Source organism: Penicillium roqueforti (assembly GCF_015533775.1).
Source record: "Penicillium roqueforti strain LCP96 04111 chromosome Unknown scaffold_36, whole genome shotgun sequence".
In the NCBI taxonomy this organism is placed as follows: Eukaryota; Fungi; Ascomycota; class Eurotiomycetes; order Eurotiales; family Aspergillaceae; genus Penicillium; species Penicillium roqueforti.
The window spans coordinates 105960-130668 of record NW_024067600.1 but is presented as its reverse complement, the minus strand read 5'-3'; the positions used below and the strand labels follow the sequence as shown (position 1 = coordinate 130668).

At 48.7% G+C, this 24709-nt stretch overlaps 9 protein-coding genes across 9 annotated transcripts; 7 read left to right on the top strand and 2 right to left on the bottom strand.

Moving 5' to 3' along the window:
* Positions 1 to 2172: 2172 nt before the first annotated feature.
* On the top strand, positions 2173 to 2653 carry LCP9604111_8725 (Sm-like protein LSM2; the record flags this gene model as incomplete). Its single annotated transcript, XM_039076900.1, has 3 exons — positions 2173 to 2186; positions 2253 to 2503; positions 2622 to 2653. The coding sequence occupies 3 exons, from the start codon at positions 2173 to 2175 to the stop codon at positions 2651 to 2653; spliced, it is 297 nt and encodes a 98-aa protein (XP_038925296.1).
* Positions 2654 to 3335: 682 nt separating this feature from the next.
* Positions 3336 to 5918, top strand: LCP9604111_8724 (DNA cross-link repair protein PSO2; the record flags this gene model as incomplete). Its single annotated transcript, XM_039076899.1, has 2 exons — positions 3336 to 4259; positions 4314 to 5918. The coding sequence occupies 2 exons, from the start codon at positions 3336 to 3338 to the stop codon at positions 5916 to 5918; spliced, it is 2529 nt and encodes an 842-aa protein (XP_038925295.1).
* Positions 5919 to 6878: 960 nt separating this feature from the next.
* LCP9604111_8723 (alpha/beta hydrolase) lies at positions 6879 to 8100 on the top strand (the record flags this gene model as incomplete). The annotated part of the gene is made up of 2 exons (XM_039076898.1): positions 6879 to 7204; positions 7260 to 8100. The coding sequence occupies 2 exons, from the start codon at positions 6879 to 6881 to the stop codon at positions 8098 to 8100; spliced, it is 1167 nt and encodes a 388-aa protein (XP_038925294.1).
* Positions 8101 to 8761: 661 nt separating this feature from the next.
* LCP9604111_8722 (cytochrome P450) lies at positions 8762 to 10407 on the top strand (the record flags this gene model as incomplete). Its single annotated transcript, XM_039076897.1, has 3 exons — positions 8762 to 9054; positions 9108 to 9914; positions 9969 to 10407. 3 exons carry the CDS (start codon positions 8762 to 8764, stop codon positions 10405 to 10407), a joined length of 1539 nt encoding a protein of 512 aa, XP_038925293.1.
* A 505-nt stretch (positions 10408 to 10912) lies between these two features.
* optB (small oligopeptide transporter, OPT family) lies at positions 10913 to 13335 on the bottom strand (the record flags this gene model as incomplete). The annotated part of the gene is made up of 2 exons (XM_039076896.1): positions 10913 to 11577; positions 11634 to 13335. 2 exons carry the CDS (start codon positions 13333 to 13335, stop codon positions 10913 to 10915), a joined length of 2367 nt encoding a protein of 788 aa, XP_038925292.1.
* Positions 13336 to 15541: 2206 nt separating this feature from the next.
* On the bottom strand, positions 15542 to 17795 carry LCP9604111_8720 (putative C6 transcription factor (Leu3); the record flags this gene model as incomplete). The annotated part of the gene is made up of 7 exons (XM_039076895.1): positions 15542 to 16293; positions 16357 to 16613; positions 16672 to 17109; positions 17159 to 17467; positions 17524 to 17630; positions 17681 to 17729; positions 17788 to 17795. The coding sequence occupies 7 exons, from the start codon at positions 17793 to 17795 to the stop codon at positions 15542 to 15544; spliced, it is 1920 nt and encodes a 639-aa protein (XP_038925291.1).
* Positions 17796 to 19486: 1691 nt separating this feature from the next.
* LCP9604111_8719 (uncharacterized protein) lies at positions 19487 to 20620 on the top strand (the record flags this gene model as incomplete). Its single annotated transcript, XM_039076893.1, has 1 exon — positions 19487 to 20620. The coding sequence occupies one exon, from the start codon at positions 19487 to 19489 to the stop codon at positions 20618 to 20620; it is 1134 nt and encodes a 377-aa protein (XP_038925290.1).
* A 1587-nt stretch (positions 20621 to 22207) lies between these two features.
* Positions 22208 to 22899, top strand: LCP9604111_8718 (uncharacterized protein; the record flags this gene model as incomplete). Its single annotated transcript, XM_039076892.1, has 4 exons — positions 22208 to 22349; positions 22403 to 22521; positions 22583 to 22789; positions 22840 to 22899. The coding sequence occupies 4 exons, from the start codon at positions 22208 to 22210 to the stop codon at positions 22897 to 22899; spliced, it is 528 nt and encodes a 175-aa protein (XP_038925289.1).
* A 1197-nt stretch (positions 22900 to 24096) lies between these two features.
* LCP9604111_8717 (GFA family protein) lies at positions 24097 to 24625 on the top strand (the record flags this gene model as incomplete). Its single annotated transcript, XM_039076891.1, has 3 exons — positions 24097 to 24217; positions 24268 to 24476; positions 24545 to 24625. The coding sequence occupies 3 exons, from the start codon at positions 24097 to 24099 to the stop codon at positions 24623 to 24625; spliced, it is 411 nt and encodes a 136-aa protein (XP_038925288.1).
* Positions 24626 to 24709: the final 84 nt, after the last annotated feature.

Here is a 24709-nt window from a genome sequence, read left to right as displayed (position 1 = left end):
TGGGCGCGTCGCGCTGGACAGGGGTTTCGCCCGTCAGCAAAGAGCCAAGGCCATTTTCTGAGCCAGAGTCCAGTAAATGAGATTCAAAATGCGAAAATGGACGAATGAGGTTCGTAGATGGTGTGACGAACCTGCCGAGAGGTGGATGAGAGTGATATGCAGTGTGAAGAGGCTGGTGATTGGCTGACTGTAGGCGCCGGGCTACTATCTTTAGTCGAATTAATCCCGTCGGAGGTGGATGGAACGTCAATTATGCACCTTTCCAACACCGAAAAAGGCAGGAAATCGTCCTAATTAATGTCATATGATGGGAGATTTGGTGAGATGAGGTAGTGATCATCGCAAAAAGAAGAGAAAAAGGAGGAAAAAGAGCGAAAAGAGGGGAAAAGATCGCCAAGTCCAACAATTTAACATCTAGTTCACTATACTAATGCACGCTAGAGAAGTATAGTTCTCTTAAGATAGAAATTATATGTTAATTGACCTCATTGTCACATTTGCCCCTCATTAAAATGTGGACGATGTGACCCTAAAGGCGCGTAGAGTCCAGATGTCCAGTTCAATACATACATTCTCATGTTGATATGAATCGATGTCGTACACTTTCCCCTCTTACCGGGATGCTTTCACAAGTTGGCGCTAGATATTGTAGAAGTTCAGAAGTCAGCACGCCATGGGAACTCACCATGTAAAATGGCAATTATTAAATGATAATCTCGACTGAAAGAACAAGCCTAGAGTTCCGCATGTCTTATGTCGTTGCAATATATCTGACACTTTGCCAGAATTATGCGCATGCAGCCAATGCATGATGATGGTTTCGTCCTCCAAGATTATTAGTGACTTTACATTGTACAAAGTAGTTCCAACAACTATGTTTCAGACCAACGGCACAATCTGCACAGTGCTGCAGTGCTGAAGAATAACCCGCCCTCCTAAGCCAAGTTGATCCTCGGCTTTCGGGGTTGCTTACCCGCGGATGTTGTAGAGAAGGTTGCGTCAGCCTAGAAGCAACTTTGAGTGAAACAAATGACCAAAAGACAACCGAAGGGACCGGAAAAATCATGCTGTACATCTAATGAAATTAGTGGTAAACACTTTGTGGCTACAGCCAACCAAGAATCGAGAATCCCTAGTATTCCAACACATCACTAACCAAGACAATACCCTTACGGACTGAGGCCGATTTCCCCATTGATATCAATCACGCGCACATCTGCATCAGGGATAAGAGTATTGGTAGTGCGTAAGAATCTAACGCCGATGCTCGAGATTTTGATGTTGGGCGTCGCCATGCCCTTTTCCCAGGTCTCATAGATGGCATTCGTTCTTTCTGATCCACCCGGAAGTTCTTGGTATCCAGCTGCAAATTGATGCCAAATGCCATCATAGAGCATGATGTTAATCCCAATATGCTCGACGTAACTAGCCTCATCGCAAAGCCTGAATAACTCCTAATGGAACAGAAGGAATGGCTTCTGGATCCTCCAGTATGCATAAACATCGAGACTTGAGCTGGTACAGCGATAAAACGACCTGCCAGGCGGAAGAAAAGATACCGGTCGCTTTGACCCATATAAGAGGTCCCCGTTCATCATGTGGGGGTTTTTCCTTCGGATTGATGATATCAAGCGATAGGCATTCGATCGGTGGGGTTATACTCCTGTTCATGTGTTTATAGGCTCAGCTAGCCTACTTTATCCAAGACATAACCAGGGAGTTTAGTTCAAAGGACTCGGCGCTTATTCAATGGGGAATGGCTAAAGCATGATTCACCCGTGTAAGCGGATGTAGACGTGCATAAGCATTGTTAGAAGTCAGAGATATATTTCATGAATATATGTGCTGAATGACCTAGAACAAGCCTCCAATAGTTTCTAGTCGATAGAAATCCAAACTCGAGGGAATATGGCCGAGCGTTGGTTGAGTTGGAACCGCTTATATGGGGATGTGCACGTGATCCCGTCAGCCTGCTTCTCTTTTGCATCTCACCTTGCCAACTCTCGAGCGCCGTCGACATTCCTGTCCCTAAATCTCGTGATACTCATTATCCAAGCTCTTACATCCAACTCACAGCACCTTCCGACATCGGCAGAATACAAATCACCGCTTTGATCCAGCGCGCCTATCCTCATCCAAGCACCCCTCCAAGCTTTCCTATCCACCGCAACCATGCTTTTCTTCAGGTATGCTATGACGCGGAGCGCAAACTCAGTTTGTGTGGACAGGAACTAATGGGCTCGCTATTACAGCTTCTTCAAGACTCTGACCAACCAGACGGTCACAATTGAGCTCAAAAATGACATCCGCATTCGTGGAATCCTGAAATCGGTCGACCAATACCTAAACATCAAGCTCGATGATATCGAAGTGTTGGAGCTGGCCAAGTATCCTCACCTGTCTTCGGTGAAGAACATGTTCATCCGCGGCAGTGTGGTGCGGTACGTGATGTTGCCTCGGTCGGAGGTTGACGTGGGGTTGTTGGAGGATGCCACACGGCGAGGTGAGTTGCGCATCTTCCCCGACTGAGTTCTTGAGCTCAGTCTATGTTATTTCCTTTCTTAAAGGATATACGAAAGTTGCGGAAACTAGAAATCAATACTAATACCGTCATCATATAGAGGCTGCCAACCAGGCTGGCAAGGCTCGCTAAACGACTCTAGCCTCAATTTTACGACAAATCACGCATCGCGCTCTTCAATACCGTTGTTCCCACTTGGTGGTCTCCAGCAATGAAAATGACTATATGGCCAAATGTATGGGGTTTCATGTGGCCCCGATTGATGACCGGGGAGACGAGTTGATGCAACGAATGATTCGAAACTCCCATACCCTCGAGTGCGTCCAAGATACCAAACGGACCATGGACTACCGCTCATGAATCTTGTTGATACGCCGCAAAAGCAATGTCGTCGGAGATTACCCGCCTATAGCTCATGCTGGCATCTAGGCTATGTTGTTCATGATACCTTGCTAGACTTTTTTTTTTTTTTTTTTTGCAATAATGAACAGCAATTTGTTTTGGCCATTTGACTATATCACAATGCTCTAAACATACCAAAATCGAATGTAGTCCCCGCTAGGAGTCAAGTAATAATGAGCACGTGACTTCGTGTCGCGATCCAGTTTCTTCGCGCCTCTCGATCCGATTGACCTGACATACATTTCTCTGGCGACGGTGCATATATTATGGACATATTGTACATTTGACCATACTTTTTGTGTTTCATCCGATATCAAACTACTTTGGGCCAAGTGCGAACTTTCTTAGACCCTCGCCACAACTCGATTCTCGCACACGGTGCAACGGACTCCCACCTCTCCGCTGAACCACAATGGCCGGATCTTACGCGAAGAAAGGGGCCACGCCTTCCAAGGGATCTTCTGGCACAAGACAATCCTCCGTAAAGCGCAATTCGAGCATCTTGAGTTTCTTCCAGAAGACCGACACGCCGCCGGGTGCCACTTCTCGCCAGGCTCGGATCACCCAATTTGTAACAGCAACTTCACGCTCACCGAGCAGCGGCCGGGGTGCTTCAACAATCCGGGGGAATAGTGCAAGAAATGATCCTTCTGGTGGGCTTTTTTTAGAGGATAAAAAGGGACTGGCAAAGATTGAACAAGCAGCGGTGACGAGTGAAAGAGAGCGATCGACCACGCCTGACTTTTGGGGTGAAGATAAAGAGTTCTTGAAAGCGGATGACAAGCGATATAATGAGAGCGACACGGCAGTCAAGCGTCGGAAAGTCGACTCACCGGATACTCCAGTGAACGAGACACAGCAATCAGACGAATCGAAGACTACAAAAGCAACCGCACCTGCATCAGCAACTACAAAGCCCCAGAAGAGGAGCGGACCATTTATCGATGAGTCCGACAGCGAGGAGGATATGGAAGCCTATCGGGAGCTCCAAGAAACTACAACTGTCACGACGACTGTGACGAACGAAGTATTGCAACCGGATAAAATAGTGGCTACACAACGCACTTCCGAACCTATACCCCCGCCACTGGTAAGAGCCGCCACGAGTAATGCCGATAATGATGAATTCGCGAATTTTGACGATATAGAAGAAGAAGACGGGCTTATAGGCGAAGAATTTCGAAATTGGCCTTGGGAGGGCGAGGAACAAGAGCAGATCGACCTTGAGGTAGATCCTGACAAAGATCTAAAGGACTGTTCTGGTGTAGAAGATATTGAGGGGGAAGTGAGCACATGCCCTATCTGTCAAATGGTGCTAAAGGATCTTGAAGAATGGGTAGGTGCTCATTACTGCGTTTTGGGCCTACTGAAATGCTAATTCCCAGCAAAGGAAATTGGAGTGCATGTCAACGGCTGCCTTGATGGCCAAGCAAACCCTATCCCGGCTCCACCGGCCCCTAAGCCTAGGGCGAAGCCTACTTCCAACCCAGGCGACATCGACAAAGGGATGACACGCGCAGAACGCGCTGCCATTGCCCGGCCTGCGCAAAGTGATCCCTACTCGCAGAAGAAAGCCATTGGTGGTTCCGCATTCTCGAAAATGATGGCTGGAAATGCAGAAGATACTGCTTGGGCTGCTGCAGCCGCAAACGAAGTGTCTTCTCGCGGCAAACAAGCCTATCAACGGACTTGTCCATTTTACAAAATTCTTTCGGGGTTTTCCATATGCGTTGATGCCTTCCGCTACGGAGCCGTCGAAGGATGTAACGCCTACTTCCTCAGTCATTTTCACAGCGATCACTACATAGGACTCAACAAGTCTTGGTGCCATGGGCCCATTTACTGCAGTCGACCCACTGCCAATCTTGTCCGACAGCAGCTCCGCGTTGATCCCAAGTGGATAGTTGACCTCGAGTTCGAATCTACTACTGAAGTACCGGAGACAGGCGGAGTACGGGTCACCATGATACATGCAAATCATTGCCCGGGTAGCTCACTTTTTCTTTTCGAACAAACCTCTGGGAATGGGCCCAATGCGCATAATCAGCGGGTGCTGCATTGTGGTGACTTCCGTGCATCTCCTGCTCAGGTGCAACATCCGCTCCTGCGCCCTAATGTGACCAACCCGGTCACTGGTAAGTCGAGACAACAACACATCGACAAATGTTACCTCGACACTACATACCTAAACCCAAAATATGGCTTTCCTGCGCAGGAAGATGTGATCACAGCGTGTTCAGAGCTATGTGTACGCCTGAATCAGGAGGCTGGTGTCGGACATGATACAGGGAAGAGTAGCACAGATGGTTTGATGAGCAAATTCCTCTCCGCTGCCACGGGGAACAACAAAGCACCGGACAAAGGCTCGCAGGTTGGAGGTCGACTACTCGTAGTGATTGGCACTTACAGCATTGGCAAAGAACGGATATGCATGGGAATCGCCCGAGCACTTGGATCCAAGATATTCGCGACTCCACCAAAGCAACGAATATGCGCCTGCTTGGAAGACCCCGAGCTGTCCGCGATGCTGACCAGCAATCCTCACGAAGCACAAGTACATATGCAAACCCTCTTTGAGATTCGCGCCGACACACTGGCAGACTACCTTGACGGCTTCAAACCACACTTCTCCCGTGTTGTCGGTTTCCGTCCGACCGGTTGGACCTACCGCCCACCAGCCGGGCGACTAGTGCAAAATCCACCAGTCTCCACTGTACTACACGGCGAACACTGGAAGTCACCATTCACCAGCCAAGACCTCACCCCGCAGCGCGGCAGCACGCGAGAAAGTGCCTGCTTTGGCGTGCCCTACAGTGAACACAGTTCGTTCCGCGAGTTGACCATGTTCTGCTGCGCTTTGCGTATCGGGCGGGTCATCCCGACGGTAAATGTTGGCAGCCAGAAGAGCCGGGATCAGATGAAGGTGTGGATAGAGCGGTGGGATGCCGAAAAGAAGAAGAACGGGTTGTTCCCTGTAACTGGCGATCGCTGGTGATTAACGGCTCGCACATATGACTTATGGATAACTTGGTTATACGACGATTTATCGCATTGGAATTTACATGGCGACAGCGTAGATTTGTATCTAATTTCGGGTGTGCACGGCTACATTCTTCTCGCTCTCGCTCTGGTCCTCTTTCTTGCATCTTTAGTGGTTTCAGACTCTATCGACTACTCCACCAAACGAAAGCCTAGGTCTTGTAGATCGTTTCCTCGGATTTGGGTATATATCGCAGCAGTTGGATCTATATTCTCGCTAATGCACTGTTCAGGGGACCGTTTTTCAAAGAACCCTAATTCCCCTGAAAGTGGACTACTATTAGACTATCTCGACAGCATATATACTCTATATTCACAGTCCCAATTTTGAAAATCACTCGGTTTCTTGCTTCCATCTGAGTTATTATCCTCCAATACCAACCAAGAGCCTGTTATGATCAACCTCGGTAGAAACCCGTGATCATTGAGTTCTCATTTTTAGGGCTCGGGCCAAGTGGATCAGAATGACTGAGAGATCGTGAATGATCATTCGTTCCAATTTAGATTCGGATCGACAGTATGCAGCGAGCACGGCAAACTTATACATCTTCACCCCCTTCAGACTGAGGTATCAGATCAAATGTAGACGATGATTGATGCCTCTAATGCTGGATTATGTCAATTGTTAAGGACTTGATACCTCAACGTCCAAGACGCTTTCAGTGCTCAGCACCGGAGAACAACCTTTGATGGGCCTGCGCTATCGATCTATGCATTAGTACGGTTCCACTCTAACTTTAGAATCACAGCCTTTTGACAAATCACTTGGGGCCGACTTTTTCGAAATGGACTTGCCGCATTTTTGATATGTTCTTTTGTCGCAAGTGTAGCTTTCTGAGGGAAATTCTATATAATGGAGACACTCCCCTTTGCGTTCATTGAACGAGTGCAGAGATACACCTAAAATTCATTCACGATGCGTACTTCAACAATCGGACTTTGGACTTTGACGGCTGGTGCAGCCGCTGCGAAGACCTGTTACAATGTAACAGTGGAGGTCCCTGTCACTGCTCGCAACGGCGTGTTCGATAACATCAGCACGCCCCAGACAAACTTTGACGCGACTTCCTTCGTCCTCTCAGCGACCAAACAGGGTAGAAATCTATCAGAAACAGCCTTGTCGGGCTATGCTACCGTGTCGGGCCACTACAATATCTCGACCCAATACTGCATGCCGAAGAATACCGGGAACTCGGCCTACACGCTTCAGATCCTCACACATGGGATGGGCTTTGACAAATCGTGAGTTCGAGAGATAAATTGATTTCTCTATATGGGGTCTAATATGGAAATATAGATATTGGGATCTACCATACAACAACTATACATATTCCTATGTAGATTACGTCTTGTCTCGAGGATATCATACACTCTCCTATGACCGACTGGGCCTTGGCAACTCCTCACATGGCGACGCAAAGAACGAGATCCAGGCATTCTTGGAGGTCGAGGCCCTTGCCCAGTTGACCCGCATGGTGCGCAACGGTGCGATATCTAATATCAAGACTCCCACCAAGATCGTCCATGTCGGGCATTCATTCGGCTCTGCTCAGACGGTTGCTCTGTCCGCGATGTACCCAGAGCTTTCCGATGCGCTCGTGCTCACTGGGTATTCGACAAGCGCAGACTATATGCCTATGTTTCTCAGCGGCGCCAACTTCCAGCAAGCCCGTCTCAACGGCAAGAACTCGGACTACACAGCTGGGTACTTGAAGAGTGCGGACATCGGCAGCAATGTATATCTCTTCTTCTACCCGCCCCATTTCGACACCGGTCTTCTGAAGTTTGCAGAAGAGAACAAGCAGCCCATGACCATCGGTGAACTCCTGACTATCACTGGTCTACCGGCCCAGAGCAATTTTACAGGCCCTGTTTATGTCATTGACGGTGCGAACGATGTGCCATTCTGTGGAGGCGACTGTTTGCACACGGGTGGGAAACCGGCTTCTATTCCTGCTGCTGCCAAGATGATCTTCCCCTCGGCCAGTGCTTTCTCTGCCTATGTCCATCCAAACACTGGCCATGCTATTAATCTGCACCATAATGCCACCGGGGCTTATAAACAGATCAATGACTTCTTGGGGGCGCACGGATTGATGAGCATGAGTCATCGCCACGATCATGCCCGTCATCATTAATGAAGATGGGAAGTGAGGAGCCATTTTAATTCATGTATATCCATGCATCTACATTTTCAACGTTAATATGTACATACAACATGCCAAGGCACATTCTCACCGAGTTCTGCAAGTGATACCGATACCCCGATTCGGATTTGTGCCCGATCTGACGTAAGCTGATGCCCGACCTCCAAGGCTGACTAGAACGGATGACACATACTATTGCCTTATAAATCTGGCGTCCGTGGCGCCTCGTGTCATCCCCCCCGCACTCTATTTCAACAAATCAAGCACCAAGGATTTACGCCATACAGAGAATGGAGTCACCACATCGTCAATATGCGGCCGTTGATTTGTCTGGAACCCCCATGTCAATAACCGAAATCGGGAGCTTCGGAGGCTTGAGACGGCACTCTCCACGGATCTTCGCCGCCAGTGTCTGAACTCCACACTACCGAAATTGCTTCCCGTTGCTTTCCTTACCCTCGGGGATGATTCGATGATCTCACGTCCTCTTTTCATAAATAGGTTATATACGCGTGCTTGGTGATGGATTTGGCTTGATTCTTCTTGTTTGACCTTACATTCTGCATTCAGATCGGCATTATCCTGTCTGCATTGGGCCGGTACCTTTTTTCTCCGTGTTGTTTTGTCCAACACTCCTATACAGCACTTCACTATGTTTGTGACACTTCAGAGTGTTCCTTTTATTCTTCTCGGCCTCGCCGTAGCCTATTACTTGGTGCCGTACTTGCAGAAGTCGCACCTGCGCGACATTCCCTCTGCCGGGTTTGCCGCGTTCACCAACGTTTGGCTGCTGCTGCAGGCCCGTCAGGGAAAGAAGTACTTGACGATTGATGAGGCTCATAAGAAGTATGGAAAGCTTGTTCGCATCTCACCTACCCAAGTCTCCATTGCCGACGACGAAGCTATCCTGAGCGTCTATGGACACGGCAATGGCTTCTTGAAAGCGTACGTCAATATTGCAGCCCAGGAAAACTGCACCCAAACTGACGATATCCTAGGGACTTCTACGATGCCTTCGTCTCTATCCGCCGTGGCTTGTTCAACACCCGTGACCGTGCTGAGCACTCCCGCAAACGCAAGACCGTTTCCCACACTTTCAGTGCCAAGTCCATTGGCCAATTCGAGCAATATATCCATGGCAATGTCGAGGAGTTTGTGAAGCAATGGAACCGTCTGTCCGACCTCCAGGGAGACCCCAAGACCGGATATGTTAGCTTGGATGCCCTCAACTGGTTCAACTACCTGGCCTTCGATATCATCGGCGACTTGGCTTTCGGTGCTCCCTTCGGCATGCTCGAGAAGGGACAGGATATTGCTGAGATGCGTCTGGACCCTAAGGACCCTCCCAAGTATGTCGCCGCTGTCGAAGTTCTGAACCGTCGTGGCGAGGTATCTGCCACCCTTGGCTGCATGCCGTCCCTCATCCCCTTCGCCAAGTACATCCCGGACCGCTTCTTCTACGAAGGTCTGCAAGCTGTCCAGCACCTTGCTGGTATCGCCATCGCCCGTGTCAACGAGCGTCTGAAGCCCGAGGTTATGGCCAACAACACCCGTGTGGATTTGCTCGCCCGCCTTATGGAGGGCAAGGACGAAAACGGTAACCAGCTTGAACGCGCCGAACTGACCGCCGAGGCCCTGACTCAACTGATTGCTGGCTCCGACACCACCTCCAACACCACCTGTGCCATCCTCTACTGGTGTATGATCACCCCACACGTTATCCCCAAGCTGCGCAAGACCCTGGACGACGCCCTCCCTAAGGACATTGAAGTTCCCACGCACGCTATGGTCAAGGAAATCCCCTAGTAAGCCCACACCCCATCAACGCACACAATTAACCCAAACTGACAAACGCCCAGCCTCCAATGGGTGATCTGGGAAACGATGCGCATCCACAGCACATCCTCAATGGGACTTCCTCGCGAGATCCCCGCCGGCTTCGGGCCCATCGTAATCTGCGGACACACCTTCCAAGCCGGTGACGTGCTCTCAGTACCCAGCTACACGATCCACCGCTCCAAGGAAATCTGGGGCGCCGACGCCGAAGAATTCGTCCCCGAGCGCTGGAATCCGGAGCGTCTCACCGCACGCCAAAAGGCCGCCTTTATCCCATTCAGCCACGGACCTCGCGCCTGTGTCGGCCGCAACGTCGCCGAGATGGAACTTCTCGTTATCTGTGCTACTGTGTTCCGGCTCTTCGAGTTTGAGATGCACCAGGATGGCCCTATGCAGACGCGTGAGGGATTCCTGCGCAAGCCGCTTGGTTTGCAGGTTGGTATGCGTCGTCGTCGGGTTTGAGTTGAAATAAAATATGCATGTTGAGGATTAAAATAGTTTGGATTTAGGGTGGAATGGAATGAAGTCTGGATGATATTTGGATTACCATCAAGAATGGCTGAGGGTATGTGCTGATGACCAAGGTCGCCTTTCTTGGTTCATCGGTTTCGATTTGCATTTGAGTCTTGGTGGTCGTCAGTCCGATAAGCGTGTACACATGTGTCATATTTTTATATATCTTGCATTTGAAGCTATCTTTGGATTTTGAAATTACTGCTTGCGATAAAGGAAGTAAGGAAAGTGAAGAGATAGAAATAAGTTCCTTCGCTGTATTATTAGGCTCCTGTCGAGCCACGTAATGAACTCGAAATATTAGATACAGAAAGTTTGAGGAAAACATAAATCAATGTTATTACTGTGATATCGTGAATATTCGTGTCTGATCTGAACTAAACGGATATCCGAAGAATTGCAACCATAATTGGCTCCCAAGGGAACCAAAGTAACATGGAATAGGTCCGATTGTCTACCACTTGGTGGGACCAAAGGTCTCTCCTTCAGCGAGCGGGACCCGAATGGCTGTATCAGTGACATCCATGGTGTCGGCGGCAATATTGGTTCCCCACCAGTCAGGGAAGTTGGTATCGGTCAAGTTGAGGGTCAAGAAGATGAGAATGGTGCACAGAGCGAGGCCGACATCCAGGCCAGCGGACAGGACGTAGTTGTAGTGCATCCACCACCCGCGCCAGCGGTCACGGATATACTTATTGAAGACGTATCCGACGATACCCCAGGTGAGATAGTTCAGAGGGGTAGCGGGGGGAATTAGACCAGCACCGCCGAAGATGATAGGCGCACTGAGATACTTGATAGGGCTCTTAGGGAAGTAACGGGCGCCGACGTAGATTATGACGGGGAGGATGGCGCCGGCGAGGAAGAAGAACATCAAGGGCGAGTATAGCTCGCCGATCGAGAACATGCGGGCCGGTCCGATGACACCCCAGATAACGGAGGCATTGAAGAACACACGACCGTTAGGGCAGGTGAAGTGGTTACGCTGTGCCTGGTCGCAAACGTTCTCAATTGCGCCCAGTGCCCAGTTCATGGTGGCGATTTGCACCAGCGATGACCACAGACAAGCGACCATCTGGGCCATAAAAGTCACGCGGGGAGGAATCTTCATGTAGTGACCTAATGGAAGAGGACTGTTGGTATAATGTATCTAGATAGCCAGCGACGGGACTTACCGATTTTCAAATCCTGTGAAAAGTACATTCCCTGGTACATGCTGATATAACCGTAAGTTTTGAACAGCATCATGGCCATAGGTTTACCAGGCTGCATGTAACCGATGATGAACTCGGTGATGACATTGAGGCCGATGTCGATGTTAGTGGCAGCCTTGACGATGCCAATAGGAACAAACCAAACGGCGGAAATGAGCAGAGAAATGATGAAGGCCCACCAGCTCATGTGTGTAGGATAGCCCAGTACAACACCAAAGCCAATTGCAGTCATGGCCACAAACACACCCAAGTACCACCAGATGGGAACTGTAGCGTAGCGATTCATGAGACGACCGTGGACATCTTCCTCCTCCTTTCCGACGCGACGGAATCGAGCCCAAATATCCGCACCGTTGAAGAGACCAGTCTGAACCAGCACAGCGATAATACTGGCAAAGGATAGCCCGTAGGACAGCATGAATGTCGTCGACAGGAAGAGAGGGGAATAGTTCGAGTATTTCACACTGTCAAATGTGAATTCTGGAGTAAGAATCTTGGTGACATTGTACACATTCGCAGTGTTGTCGTAACTTCTGGAGTCACTCATGGGCAGGTACTGAGCGTAGAAGAGATTGGAGTAGTGAATGGCCGGGGTGACGATCCAGAACCAGAGAAACATGCCGATCATGGTATTGGAGATGGCATACCAAGGAGCAATCAGGGGACTGAAGTTGAATCCAGAGACCTGAGTCCAGTCAAATGTCATTGGGATAAGCGAGAGGCCGGTCGCTCCACCGAAGAGCTGGTTGATGACCACGTTCTGGGGCTTGATCCAGGTGACCCAGGCAAAGATACTCAGGAATGGTGCGAGGTATCCTGGGAACCAGTACCAACAGAAAGAGCCAATCATAGTGTACAGGAACAGCTTATATTTGCCGATCCTCCAGCCAGCGACCTTGCTGGGATCCGGCAGGGCGACATCGTGTAGTGCAGTGAAGAGGGAGGTGTTAATCAGGGTCGAGGGCCAGATCATGGCGGCGGGCTGCACCAGGAAGCGGGTGAAGAAGCCGGCCATGCCGAAGCCCAACATCTGAGTCGAGATACACATAAGGATCTCGAAGCCCCAGCCGAAACGTTGTCCATAAAAGGCACGCTGAGCCAAGAGGACATCCGTCGCGTAGGCGGCGCCACCACCGAAAGTGGCGTTTGCCATGATCACCACAATTGTATGTTCTTTCTTGGTGAAAGTACCGGGGTTGAGTTCGGTTTGATAGCCAAAGATACGGACGGTGTAATTGGGCATCCACCATTCCCATGCCTTTCCCACGGGGTAGGCGACAACCTGCGCAATGTATGAGGGAATGACAATGTAAGGCTGGCGCATGGAGAACAGCATGTTGAGGGCCGAGCCGATGGTCGCAAATAGAAGACCAATGACCCAGGCGCGAATAGTGTTGACTGATCCACCCTCATCGACGTTGGAGACAGCGGACCGAACCTCGGGGTACGGGGAGTTCTCGAGGAGTTCCTGAGCGATGACCTCTTGGGTATGCTTGTCGGATGTATGTAATGCCTCATCGAGTTCCTCAACGACATCCTCGGGCATGTTAGGATCCCAGTGATGGTGGTCCTTGAGATCACGCAGCTTCTTGAGTTTATCATCAGGCGCAGTCTCGTCGACCATCGCGCCGGTGGTGACGGCGATAGACTCGTCCTTCTCCATGGTGAAGCGTATGGAGTACCGATGTCAACTTCACAGGGAGACGAGAGGAATGAGAAAAAGGAAAGCAACAACAGGGAATTTCGAATATGATTTAAAGCTGATCGAAGACTGAGACCGTCGGAAGTCCGTCTTATCGCCCAAAGAGGATATCTCAGGCTTATCCTGGAGTGGATGTAACCCACGAACCGAGATGAGACCGAGCGACGACCTAGGGAATTGATTCGACGAGAAGAAAGAAGTGGGGGGAAGAGAGACAGGGGTGTAGAGAAGTGAGAGATGGTTAGACGAGAGCCACGAGACTTGAGTGGCTGGAGGCAGGTGCTTTGAGGCGGAAAGTGGCAATGTGCATATAACAAGACAACGACCAATATCATCCCACGTTGTGATTTGGCCTTGTTTTGGCCCGGTAGCCCACAGACCTCTCATGTTTACTCTTTATGCATAATCCGGAGAACATCCATCGTATCTGAGCATCTAGATACTTGGTGGCGTTCCTTGGGTTACCTTCGACTACATGGGACTATTCACTCCAGCCCAGTTCGCGTTCGAGGGGATTTCACAGAGGAATATAGGAAACATAAAATACCTGAGGTGTATTAGTAGGGGGTGAAGCATACAGCATAGTCACTTTTCCAAGTAATTCTAGACAGCGTAGGCTGTCTATACCATGTACATCCTACTTCCAAGACATAGAAGCAATCCCCTGAGAGCTTGTTAGTGATAAGCCAGCGCACGGAGGAAAAAACCTTAGAAGGTCAACCTGCCGTTATGAACTTAGCGTGGACGCTAAATTAGCAGCTAAAATGAGTGGCCAACCAACCGATGTGTCTGATTTCAGCCAGGTTGGCCCATCTCCGGGGCTAATCGGTTTTGGTGAAAGGCCATATTCCCAATAGATACAAAGATGGTTGTAGCCCCTGCAATACAAATAACCGGCAATAGCCTCTTATCTTGGGCATTAGTCGAATTTAGGCCATGGCCCCGGAGCTAATAATGGAGTTGTGAGATTGTCCGATCCCATCTTAGGGCTGTTCCCGGACTCCCTCGGACTCCCTAATATGATTAGCGGGTGACAAGAATTGCCAACTCAGGTAGGGCAAGACAAGCACTGTGGAACAATGTGTGGGGAGACTTTTCTAGTGGGCTTCTATGGCTGGGATGATTGACTGGATACCACCCGAATGAGGTGGCTTCGAATCTATCATGTCTCAAACCGGAGGCCCCGCGGACTTGCAGGGGTGTTTGAGGAGGGCGCTTACAATCGATACTCCTCATTGGCCCGAGATATATGCCAAGAAATATGCCAAGTGATGGGGGTACATCGCGTGATAGGAATAATCACTGCCATCTAACGATTGAATTGATATTATGTTATGGGAAAGAAAACATGAACGGAACGATCGAGGGCTCTGTGCGGAGTATCCGTACTCCGTGCCCGTGCTCCGTAAACTAACATGGGTTTCGCCTCGACTTGACCGGGGTAGTTGCACAAAGCCGAACATATTGACCAATGGAAATAATTCCTATGACAAAGAGAGAGAGAAGCAAAAGCTGGGGGAAGGCTTGGAGATAAGGAGCCGAGGCTTAAGCGGGGTTACAATGTATTGCCGACCGCCTTTAATATAAACCGGCAATTCAATCTCACTTAACGAGGCATGTTCAGGGGTAGTTGCCTGCTCTGTACATAGCCACCTAGTACGCAGTGGTTATTCCAAGGTTGCTTGCCATTTAACATAAGTGCAATGTCAAGGTAAAATTATCCATGCACTCTTTTGTGGATATTCCATATCTAATTCACCGGAAATCCCCCGAATCGAGCTTAAGGCCGATCGCAGGCAATTAATCTCTATCAATCAAGTGGAGTGCTTAAAAGGCACCTGCAGAATTCATAGCCCCGGGCTGGGAGGCCACGCGTACATCGTGATCTACCAAGCATTGCTTCCATGGTTGCTTGTTCTAGTGGCGTAGACTTGGTGAGATCTTTGTTTTGACATCCCGAGGTGGGGTCTGCGGTATCTGGGGGTGTTAAGCCGAAGACACTTGCACATACAAGGGTAATGGCCCGAGATCGGCAATTATGGGGTTGTAATAGATACCGAGGCCTGATATCAGCTCCATATGTGCGGCAGGAAAGGCGTGATCCGCGATTGGAGGAAAATGTAAAGGTAACATGGGTCCTTAATAGATTCGAAGTCAACTTATGCTCTCACGGTAAGTTGGTTGCTAACAATGAATCCGGAGGAAATGAGAAAATTTCATCACTCAGCCACTCAAAGTTGGTAAAGTAATCCTCGTTGATCTCGAACTCTCCTTGCAAATGACCCAAGTTCTGAGTAATTCCCCCAGCGGGCTCCCGAGCGGGATCTGTTCCCGTCATAGCACGCCCTGCCTCAATGCCTGGAAGCATGTTGGTTCGGGAAGGACCGTCAACAGACTCCAACGCTTGCATCTTCATGCGCGCATTAGGGTCATATTCATCACGCCACCACCATACTGCATCCAAGATCTGACTGAGGATCAAGCGACTTCGAATTCGAAGTACGGTATATTCCGAGCCATCGGATTTGCGGAATGCCTTGCTGCTATTCCAGAGTTGAGTCAGGAGAGTGATCGTTTTAGCAGCTATATCGCTTCTGTCGGTGGATATTTGCTTAGCCAAATTGATGGCGGCGAAGAAAGACGCCTGGGCACGGCTCGTATCGAGTCCGCTAGAGGCATATTCACTTTTGAGAATTCGCAACAGTGATATCGAGGCCAGGAGCAGACCGAAGCTTATTTGAATAGGCGCCATGAAGAGAGCTCCCATACGATCCGCAAAGGCTTGGACATAGTCTATCAAGTTGCAAGCGGTGGCGATAAGACGTGGAAGACATCCACTAGAGACGAGGGTTTGATTTTTGTAGAAATGGAAAATGTGGATTGACATACGACAAAGGAGAATGTGATACCTCTCGTCATCTGCAATAAATAAACAAGCGTTAGTGGATGGACTATTGCCAGGGGTATATGTGAGAAACAAACCGACGGCTTGCAGTGCAATATCGTCTACCTCTCCCTCATACTTCCGCAGCAGAATGTCTAAAGCCAGCTCCTGGTCCAGAGACATGGCACGAACTCCATTCTCCATAACTGCCTCGCTGCATCTCCCAACGACATCCTGGCACTTGAGTTTCTGAACCAGATCCGGGGCAATCTTATCAAATAGTACCTGGCGTTGGATGGTATCCTGTGCCAAACTGAACAGATTTTGCGGAGACTGCCCTTTGATCACACAAGATCTGCCACGAATCAGCACGATGATTTCGGTTGCTCGCAATTTGCAAGAAAGAAACCCACCGTTGGTACACCAGCACACAATGAGCCCAGAGCTCTGAGCGCCGGACCATATCCAACTCCGATGGGGCCGGAATCTTCGCCCGGGAAAATTCATGGCTCGACATCGGGATATGGAACCCATTTTGCATCGCTACATGCAAAAGCATGCCGCTGAGAGGAAATGTCACATCTGGGCGATTCTCCTTGGGAAACGGCCATGTCAGCAGGAGCAATAGTCCCTGTATGATGTGCCACGGCGCGCACGTCGACATGACCGACAGAAATGCCATTTCCGTGACTTCCTGGGCCAGCGCAGTCTGCAAAGTCGGGTTTCGGGAATATGATCGACTCGCTACGCCGATGACGGCCCAGAACAGGAATGGAGACTGCGCGTAGTACGCATTCGGCTTGGTCTGCGCATCGAGGATCGGGAGGAAAGAGGCATAATGATGGAAGAATCTGCAAGATATTAGCACCTTGTGGACCGCAAGGTTTGGGGGACATCTACAATTGATAAAGGTCATCAATCTCTGCGCCTGTAACGGTAAGGCTTTTCAGTGAACGGGGCTTCGTCGGATCATCCCCTCCCATCATCACACCCGATGTGGAGCTCGCTGGTGCAAGAGGATATTGGGGATAGGGTAGCGGCAAACCCTGCGAATCGTCCACTTGACCATCTGACTTCAGCACGGCCGGGACGCCTAATTCCGTTGTCGCTGTGGGCAACGCAATCGGCACGGAATCGGAGTTCAACTGCTGTGAGCTCTGTAGTTGTTGGCGCCACCGCTTATTCTCGTGTTCTAATGCCATGTATCGGCTTGGAGAACTATAAGAAGTGGATTCCCTCCGTCTTACTCGGGTTCGGGCTCTTACCGACGCTTGTGCTCTCTTGTGAAGCTGTCATCTATGGTGCATTCGAGGTTGCGGTCTCGGCATCGGGAACACGCTTTAGTCTCATCCCGCCAGACATCACACTTGGCCTACTGGAGTTAATACATTATAAAAGAATAAAAGGGGAAGTCAGCCGTACCTTTTGCTGGCGGCACATAGTACACGCCTTCTTTCCTTTTTTGGGTAATCTGTGTATGGTTACCTTAGCATGATTTTTCAGAACAACCTTCGAATAGATGCTCATACACCTCCATTTTTGAGTCCTGGGCGAACACGGTCTCTTATCGGGCTTGTAGGTCACAAATCAAGCGAAAGCTGTGATCAAACACCCTGTTTATCCTCTTCATTTGATTTTTTTTTCATCATAGGATAGGGGAAAACAGAGTGGTAGCGCTCAATCCCGGTAACGGGGTTCTGGCAGGTTTGTGATTGGTCTGACGCGGAGGGTTGAGGGGCATGGGTCATGTGATGCTTACCTGAAAAGATAGAAATAACTAACAGTCGTTCATATTTAGACTAAATACCAATGGTACTGTGCCCTGAAATCGACTGAACGATCCTAACTAGTATATAAGAATGGATGTATCCCGTAGAAATCCCTTGTAAATGTACCATATATTTCATACTAAAACGGGATGATCTAATCACAAAGATACCGTACATTTCCAGCATTTCTATAAGCCTAAACTAGGGGTATCAACGTGAGGTCTTAGGCGGGCCCACATGACCTGATTTCTGCTTACGTAGTTACTCCGATAGGATCATATTGCCTGATTTATCAGGCCTGAAGTTATGAAGCGTGTTTATCCGTGGAACCATTCATAGAAGGGGACCACAACTCATCTCACTTCTGAGTGAGTATACAAAACATGTCTATAAATACTAGGTGAGCTGCATAGATGAACAGACTTAAACAATCTCTTTCCTAGGGTGTACTCTACAGACATATATATCCTATTTTAACACCACACATACCGTACCAAAATATTATACACTCAACGCAAACCTCCTTTGAACAGTGTCTAACGCACTCGGCAGAAATTCCGTAATTTTTTCCCTGTTATATCTCAAACACCGGTTAGCTTGTACCTGTACCTGCCTAGCTAGGAAAATATAAACTAACTCTATAAACTCTTCATGTCGCAGCTGCCGTATCGGCCTTCTTAGATGATCAAATAGCTTCTTGTAGAGATAAAAGACCAACTGAACACTTAGACCATTAGTTTTTGAGATGCAGCTTATGAAGAAAATCCTGGTTCACCGAACATACCGTTTGGATCTCTTGGCATACGTTGGTGCATGTTCGGCGAGACAAGGGACACAAGAATAAGGTATGCAATTTTCTGATATTAAATATTTTAGTTTTTGCTAGTCCAAAACCCTGTTTAGTCTCCCATGGTGTCCAATCCTGAGTTCGTCTTCCCTGCTAGATCTTCGCTGATTAGTGGGTAATGGTTAGCGGACCTATCGTCTAGGCAGCGAAAGTGAAAAAAGTTTCGATCGACTGCGAACATCCAATGTTTCCTTCCTCTTGCACATCTAGCCTCGACGCGGTATCGAAATCCAAAAACGCGAAGACAATAGTCTTAAACGCCAAGCGTCGATCCACTGTCTCACCTGAGACAGAAAACGTACGCACGATTTGGAAGGGCCTAGTGTAACATCTGATTTAAATGAAAGGGCCCTCCGTCACTTTGGTCATCATTTTTTAATACACGATTTTCATAAGGCCGTCAATCACCAGAGTGCACATTTCCTCAAAATGGATCGACTTCCGAATGAACTTCTTCTAGCTATTGGGAAGCACGCCCAGGAAGATGGTTGCGCTCAGTCTACCTTGCATTCGCTAAGCCTTACCTGTCGACGATTTCATGATCTATTCTCGCCTTTGATGTATTCATACATATCTTCGGACAATTTTACAGAGTCATTCATCGGCTTAATCATGCGTATGTGGAGACAACCGGAGCTCGCCAGACAAGTCCATCGACTCGACCTATGCTGGTCACAATGTGACCAGCATGATCCATTAGAAATGAACGACGAGATGCAAAGCTTCATCAAGCATGCGCTGGAAGACATCTTCACCACGGAAGAGCAAGAGCAAAAGGAATTGTGGACAGAGCATCTTCATGGGGAGGAGGGAATATGCGGAGAAGCATGGTTGGGCCTATTTCTTGTCCGGCTAACCAACCTCCGAATTCTTGAGTTCCAGCATGAACATTCCGACCTCGTATCCGAAATCCTGCTCAAGGCGGCGAAACGCCAGCAGCCATTTCACCACGAGCCGCCGTTTCCTCACTTAAAAGAGGTCCGAGCCTGTGTTGCCTGGGGGGCTTCGTGGATTGATTCGGGCTTTGTGGAGCCTTTCTTTTATTTCCCTCAAGTCCGCAAGATCTACGGAACCGCAATAGGCGAGAAAAAAGATGAAGATATGGACCTCAAAAGTTACCAAGACGTGTGCCCTGTCCAGGATATTACTGTGGAAGAGGGTTACTGGTGTCGCGGTATGCTGGACTGGCTCGCAGTGTGTACACATCTTGAGCACATTTCCATCAGAGTCGAGATACAGGCAGACGAATATGACCTCGATGAGGAGAAGCAGTTCGATGCCTCGAAATTCCGCTTGGCTCTTCTTCCATTTACAACAACTCTCAAGACCCTACGCATCGGCTATGGAGATGCATATAAAGATCAAGTGGTTGCTGAAAAGGATGTTGTTGAAAACCCTTTCGGATCTTTTAAAGACTTTAATGTCCTCGAAACACTTAAAGTCAGACATGATCATCTGATGAAATCTCCCGATAACTCCATACTTAACTGGGATATGAAGCCACTTACGGAAATCTTGCCCCATTGCCTCGTGAATCTGGAAATCACAGACATTATGTTTGATTACCACCTCGAGCTATCATCGCAGCTTTTGAAACTCTTGCGCGCCGTGAACTTTTCAGTGAATCTTAGAAAATTAAAGCTAGGCATTTGCCTCGCGGATGGAGAGGAGTTAGGTGATGTATTTGATGATCTCAAGCTTGAATGTCAAGTTGCCAATGTCTGCCTGAAGATTGAGATAGCCTGACTGGAAAGCATGACTGGAGATACGAAAGGTACCGTAGCCCGAAATAAGATAGCGTTCTCGGCTATAAACTGTTCGTCGCTTTATGTACGTAGCTCAAAGTGATGGTTTAACTGGGGAGTAAGAAAATATACGTCATCGCAATGTATCAATACGCGATCTAAAGCAAAAATAAAATAGAGGGTTAGACCAGCTGGCCTGCTGAACGGTTCCTGCCAGGCTACACCTGTGGCTGTCACTCATCAAGCAAAGAATTTACGCGGACACTTTCTTCGGTACCCACGTTAGTGTCAATGTTCTAAGTCAGATTTACTTGATGCACGTGGTATGTCTTCCAATTTTCTCGATCTGTTCTCAAATGAACTGACTGCCCTAATTTGGGGGTTTTAAAGTCTAGCCGAGTACTATCAGACAAGAGCCTATGACGTCAAATCTATTACTACCGCAGTTTCCTTGAGACCACGGGATTAGCTACATGCCTCTCCTTATTTTAAATATTCGGTCATAAGTATGGTTTGTAAGAGTTCTAATTTAGAAAATTGCGGCAATTTCTACATTGAGTATCAGATTGCATATTCCATGTCAAAATCAATGCACAATTCTTCTTACACGAGCCCAAAAACTACTACAGAATTTATGTCAATTCCAACAAATTGATCTCCGGGTCCGTCCCAATAAACGCCGGAATGATGCCCCATCGACCCTCACTCATGAGGTCTCATGCGGGACATGGTCTTGCAACAGTGACTATCGTATGGTTTACAGAGCTCCTGGGTAAACCCCTTGCTAACTGGAAATCTTAAACTGCCTTGAGCAATTTCGTAGACATCGGCCAAAGGTACATTGCCGTGACTTAGACTCGTAGCCATGTGTCTGACACCACCCAGAGCATGAAGCTTAATGGAGGCGTGCTACTCATGACAAGGGTCCATTGGGCTATCATGCCATGTCACGCAACGTGGGACTCTCCAGATCTCGTGGTTGGATATTCGGTTGCCGTCGTTCGGCCAGAGCGGTCGATGGTGACGCGGCATGGAAGTTGGCTCGTCCTGAGGATTCTTATTCGACGTCCTTTCTTTCCTTTTTGGGTTTGGTAGCGGTGGCACTGACAGGGGCAATCTGCAGCAGGACGTCCATGGAACGGCGCGAACGGCGCTCAGAAGCTGCCCTACCCCGTTGAGAAGGGGCCAACCACTAAAACATAACTAGTCAACGAGATTTAAGCAATATGTTCTGCCTTGGAGATCTCCAGATAATCATGGCTGCGTTGTACCAAGTGTGCATGGTCCTGCAGACATCGTGCCACGAGGTGATGATGATTTGGAATAATGTGCTAGGGGCCTGGCGACATGGCAAAATTGGGGTATCACGCATCCCCCCACAATTTCTGTTTGGTCGAAGCGTCGAATGTTCTATTCGAAGTCTGCATATACTCAACGCCCCCACCACTGACGAGGAAAGGCAAAGTTCGGTCGATTGATATGTCCTCACCGTGACATCACCGGCTCTAAAGTCGAAGTATATAGTACAACAACAAGCTGTGAGATCAAGCGAAATAGAAAAACAAATGTCATTTAGATACGCGCAGCCATGAATTTTGATATTCCTACCGTCGCCGAAATCCAGCTCGCTGCCGAGAGGGGACAGCGCATCACACAGGATGATGTTTCGGCCATCTCACAGGCTGAGAGCGCGTTGACTGGACGCGGACCTTCCCGAGGTGGACCAGCTGGTAAGCATAAACTCTATTGCGTCTTCAAGCAACGCACGACTGACCGATTATAGCAACGGCCCAGAGTCTTTGTATGCGACAGATGAATTTCGAAAATAAGGTCGCGGAGATATCGCGGAAGCCATCCAGCGCGATCTCGATAGAAGATGCAGAGGAGATTCAAGCCACAGAGGTCAGGGAATTCCCGTGAAAGTATTGAGTGTCAAATTAATTACTAACGCAAGGTCCCATAGGGACGTGCATTTAACCAACCACCTGGAGTTGGCTACATCTCTGCCCAGATTCGGTCGATTGCCGACAGTAATGATGCCTTGGGGCTCACAGCCGTCGCTGATGTGCCTGCATATATCACCAAAGATGATGCCCGTGACGCACAACATGCTGAGGCTAGTGTTTATGGTGGTCAGAATCCTCGGGGAGGAATGGCAGCTCAGATGCAGGTAAGTGTAGTTTAAACTTTGTGAATACGGTATCTGACAGGCGCATGCAGAGTGCAGCGGACAAGATCGACAATGCCCGACGAGGTAGTTATGGCAGCTATAACATTTGATACTGTCATGTAAAATAGCGATGCGCACAACCAACAGTTGTACATATATATTGTACAAACCAATGTAAACACATTGGTAAACCTACTTTAACTTATACTATGTACACAAATCAAGAAAGATCCCAAAGCTACATGACATCTGACTCGACAACGAACATTTCTGGGATATCGTCTACGTTATTTGAGGCCTGACCCAGTTCTCTGATGTTCATGAGAATTGGGAAAGTACAAAAGCGAGCTCACCGCGGAGGTATTAAACGAACTCTGTACAGATCCTCGGGAGTTTAGCTTCTTGCCCGGATTGCATAAACTGACAAATATGTACCGGTTTATACCAGGTCACCGGATCACGAACCTAGCTCCTTACTGCTGTCTAGCGTCTGGGTCGGTAGCGGTTGATCACAACGCAGATCGCAGAACAAATTGTAGACTCACAATATTCTCCACTTCAGCTCACTCACTAGCACATATGCTCCACTGTAAGCCGTGCTAATTGCTAGCAGACTTATCACCTGATATCTTCGCTTTAATGCGAATGATTGAACTGCTCAATTGTGGCGCCTAAGCGATTTTCGTTCTCGAGACAGCTTGAACACACATTGTGGCTTTCAGTTATACGAATCGGAGAGCGTCCGAATGCGAAGGAGACCGAGTCGGCACCGTCGGATAAGGCGGGTCGTATCTCCACCGTCAAGGTGATTTGTGGAGCTCGATCAGCATTATCGAGTGAGACTTGATATGAGTGGCACGCTAAGTTGAGTCTTTGTGGAGGGGTAAATTTCCCAAAGCCTTGCATAGAGCTCTGGCGGGGCACAATAATTTGTCATTGCCTTGCAGCTTTTGGGCTGACAGGGGCCAAAAAAGAGAACTAGCCGATTTGAAATCCCGAACGACCTTTCTATTTGGAATTCGAATTGCCCAAACTGGTTGAATCGGTCAAACTTGGTGGATTTTGTGGAAAAAGCTCAATCAAAGCACAGCGTAGCTATGACGTAACTTGGTAGGTACCGGGTACCTGTTTCACCAGCATTAGCAAAGGAAAAAGCAGGTATTCGTGACTTGACATATCAATGACCATGACCAGTTCAACTTTCTTCCAATGTTGGGGGGAATTATCCCTTAAATACCGTTCCACCCATCTCCGGAGGTCCTCAATCACAAGTACCTTGGAAGAATCAATCCATCAATTCATACACAATGCCTCTCTCCGGACACTGCCTTTGCAAAGCCGTCACGTACACCGTGGACATTGACGCTCCTTTGGTCACTGCCTATGATCACTGCGATGACTGCCAACGCCAGAGTGGCTCGACCTATTGTTAGTTGCGTAAATACCCACGGAGAAACACAATTGCTGACTTTGTATAGCACTCGTAGCTGTTGTCCCCAAGGACAAGCTGACTATCAAGGGTCCCACCAAGAGCTGGGCTGGCAAAGGTTCCTCCGGCCACGCTGTCCACCGCATCTTCTGCTCTGAGTGTGGTTCCCCGATCGCTCACGATCCTGATGCCGCTCCCGATATCATTGCCATCAAGGCCGGCACTTTGGATACTGAGATCAAGAAGAACTTGAAGCCCGTAAGTGTCACAAGTTAGGGCTAGATTTAACTTTCACCAGAGTGTGACTGACCCCTCGCTCAATGTAGGACACCGAGATCTGGACGGTCAGCAAGCTTCCTTTCTGCCAGGAATCCCTTGCCCACCCATTCAAGCACATGCCGGAGTAAATGCGGGACGTTGTGGCTGTCTAAAGAAAAGAAAACATCTAATGGGTGCTTATAACGAGTGATAATGATGAATGCAAGGTTATA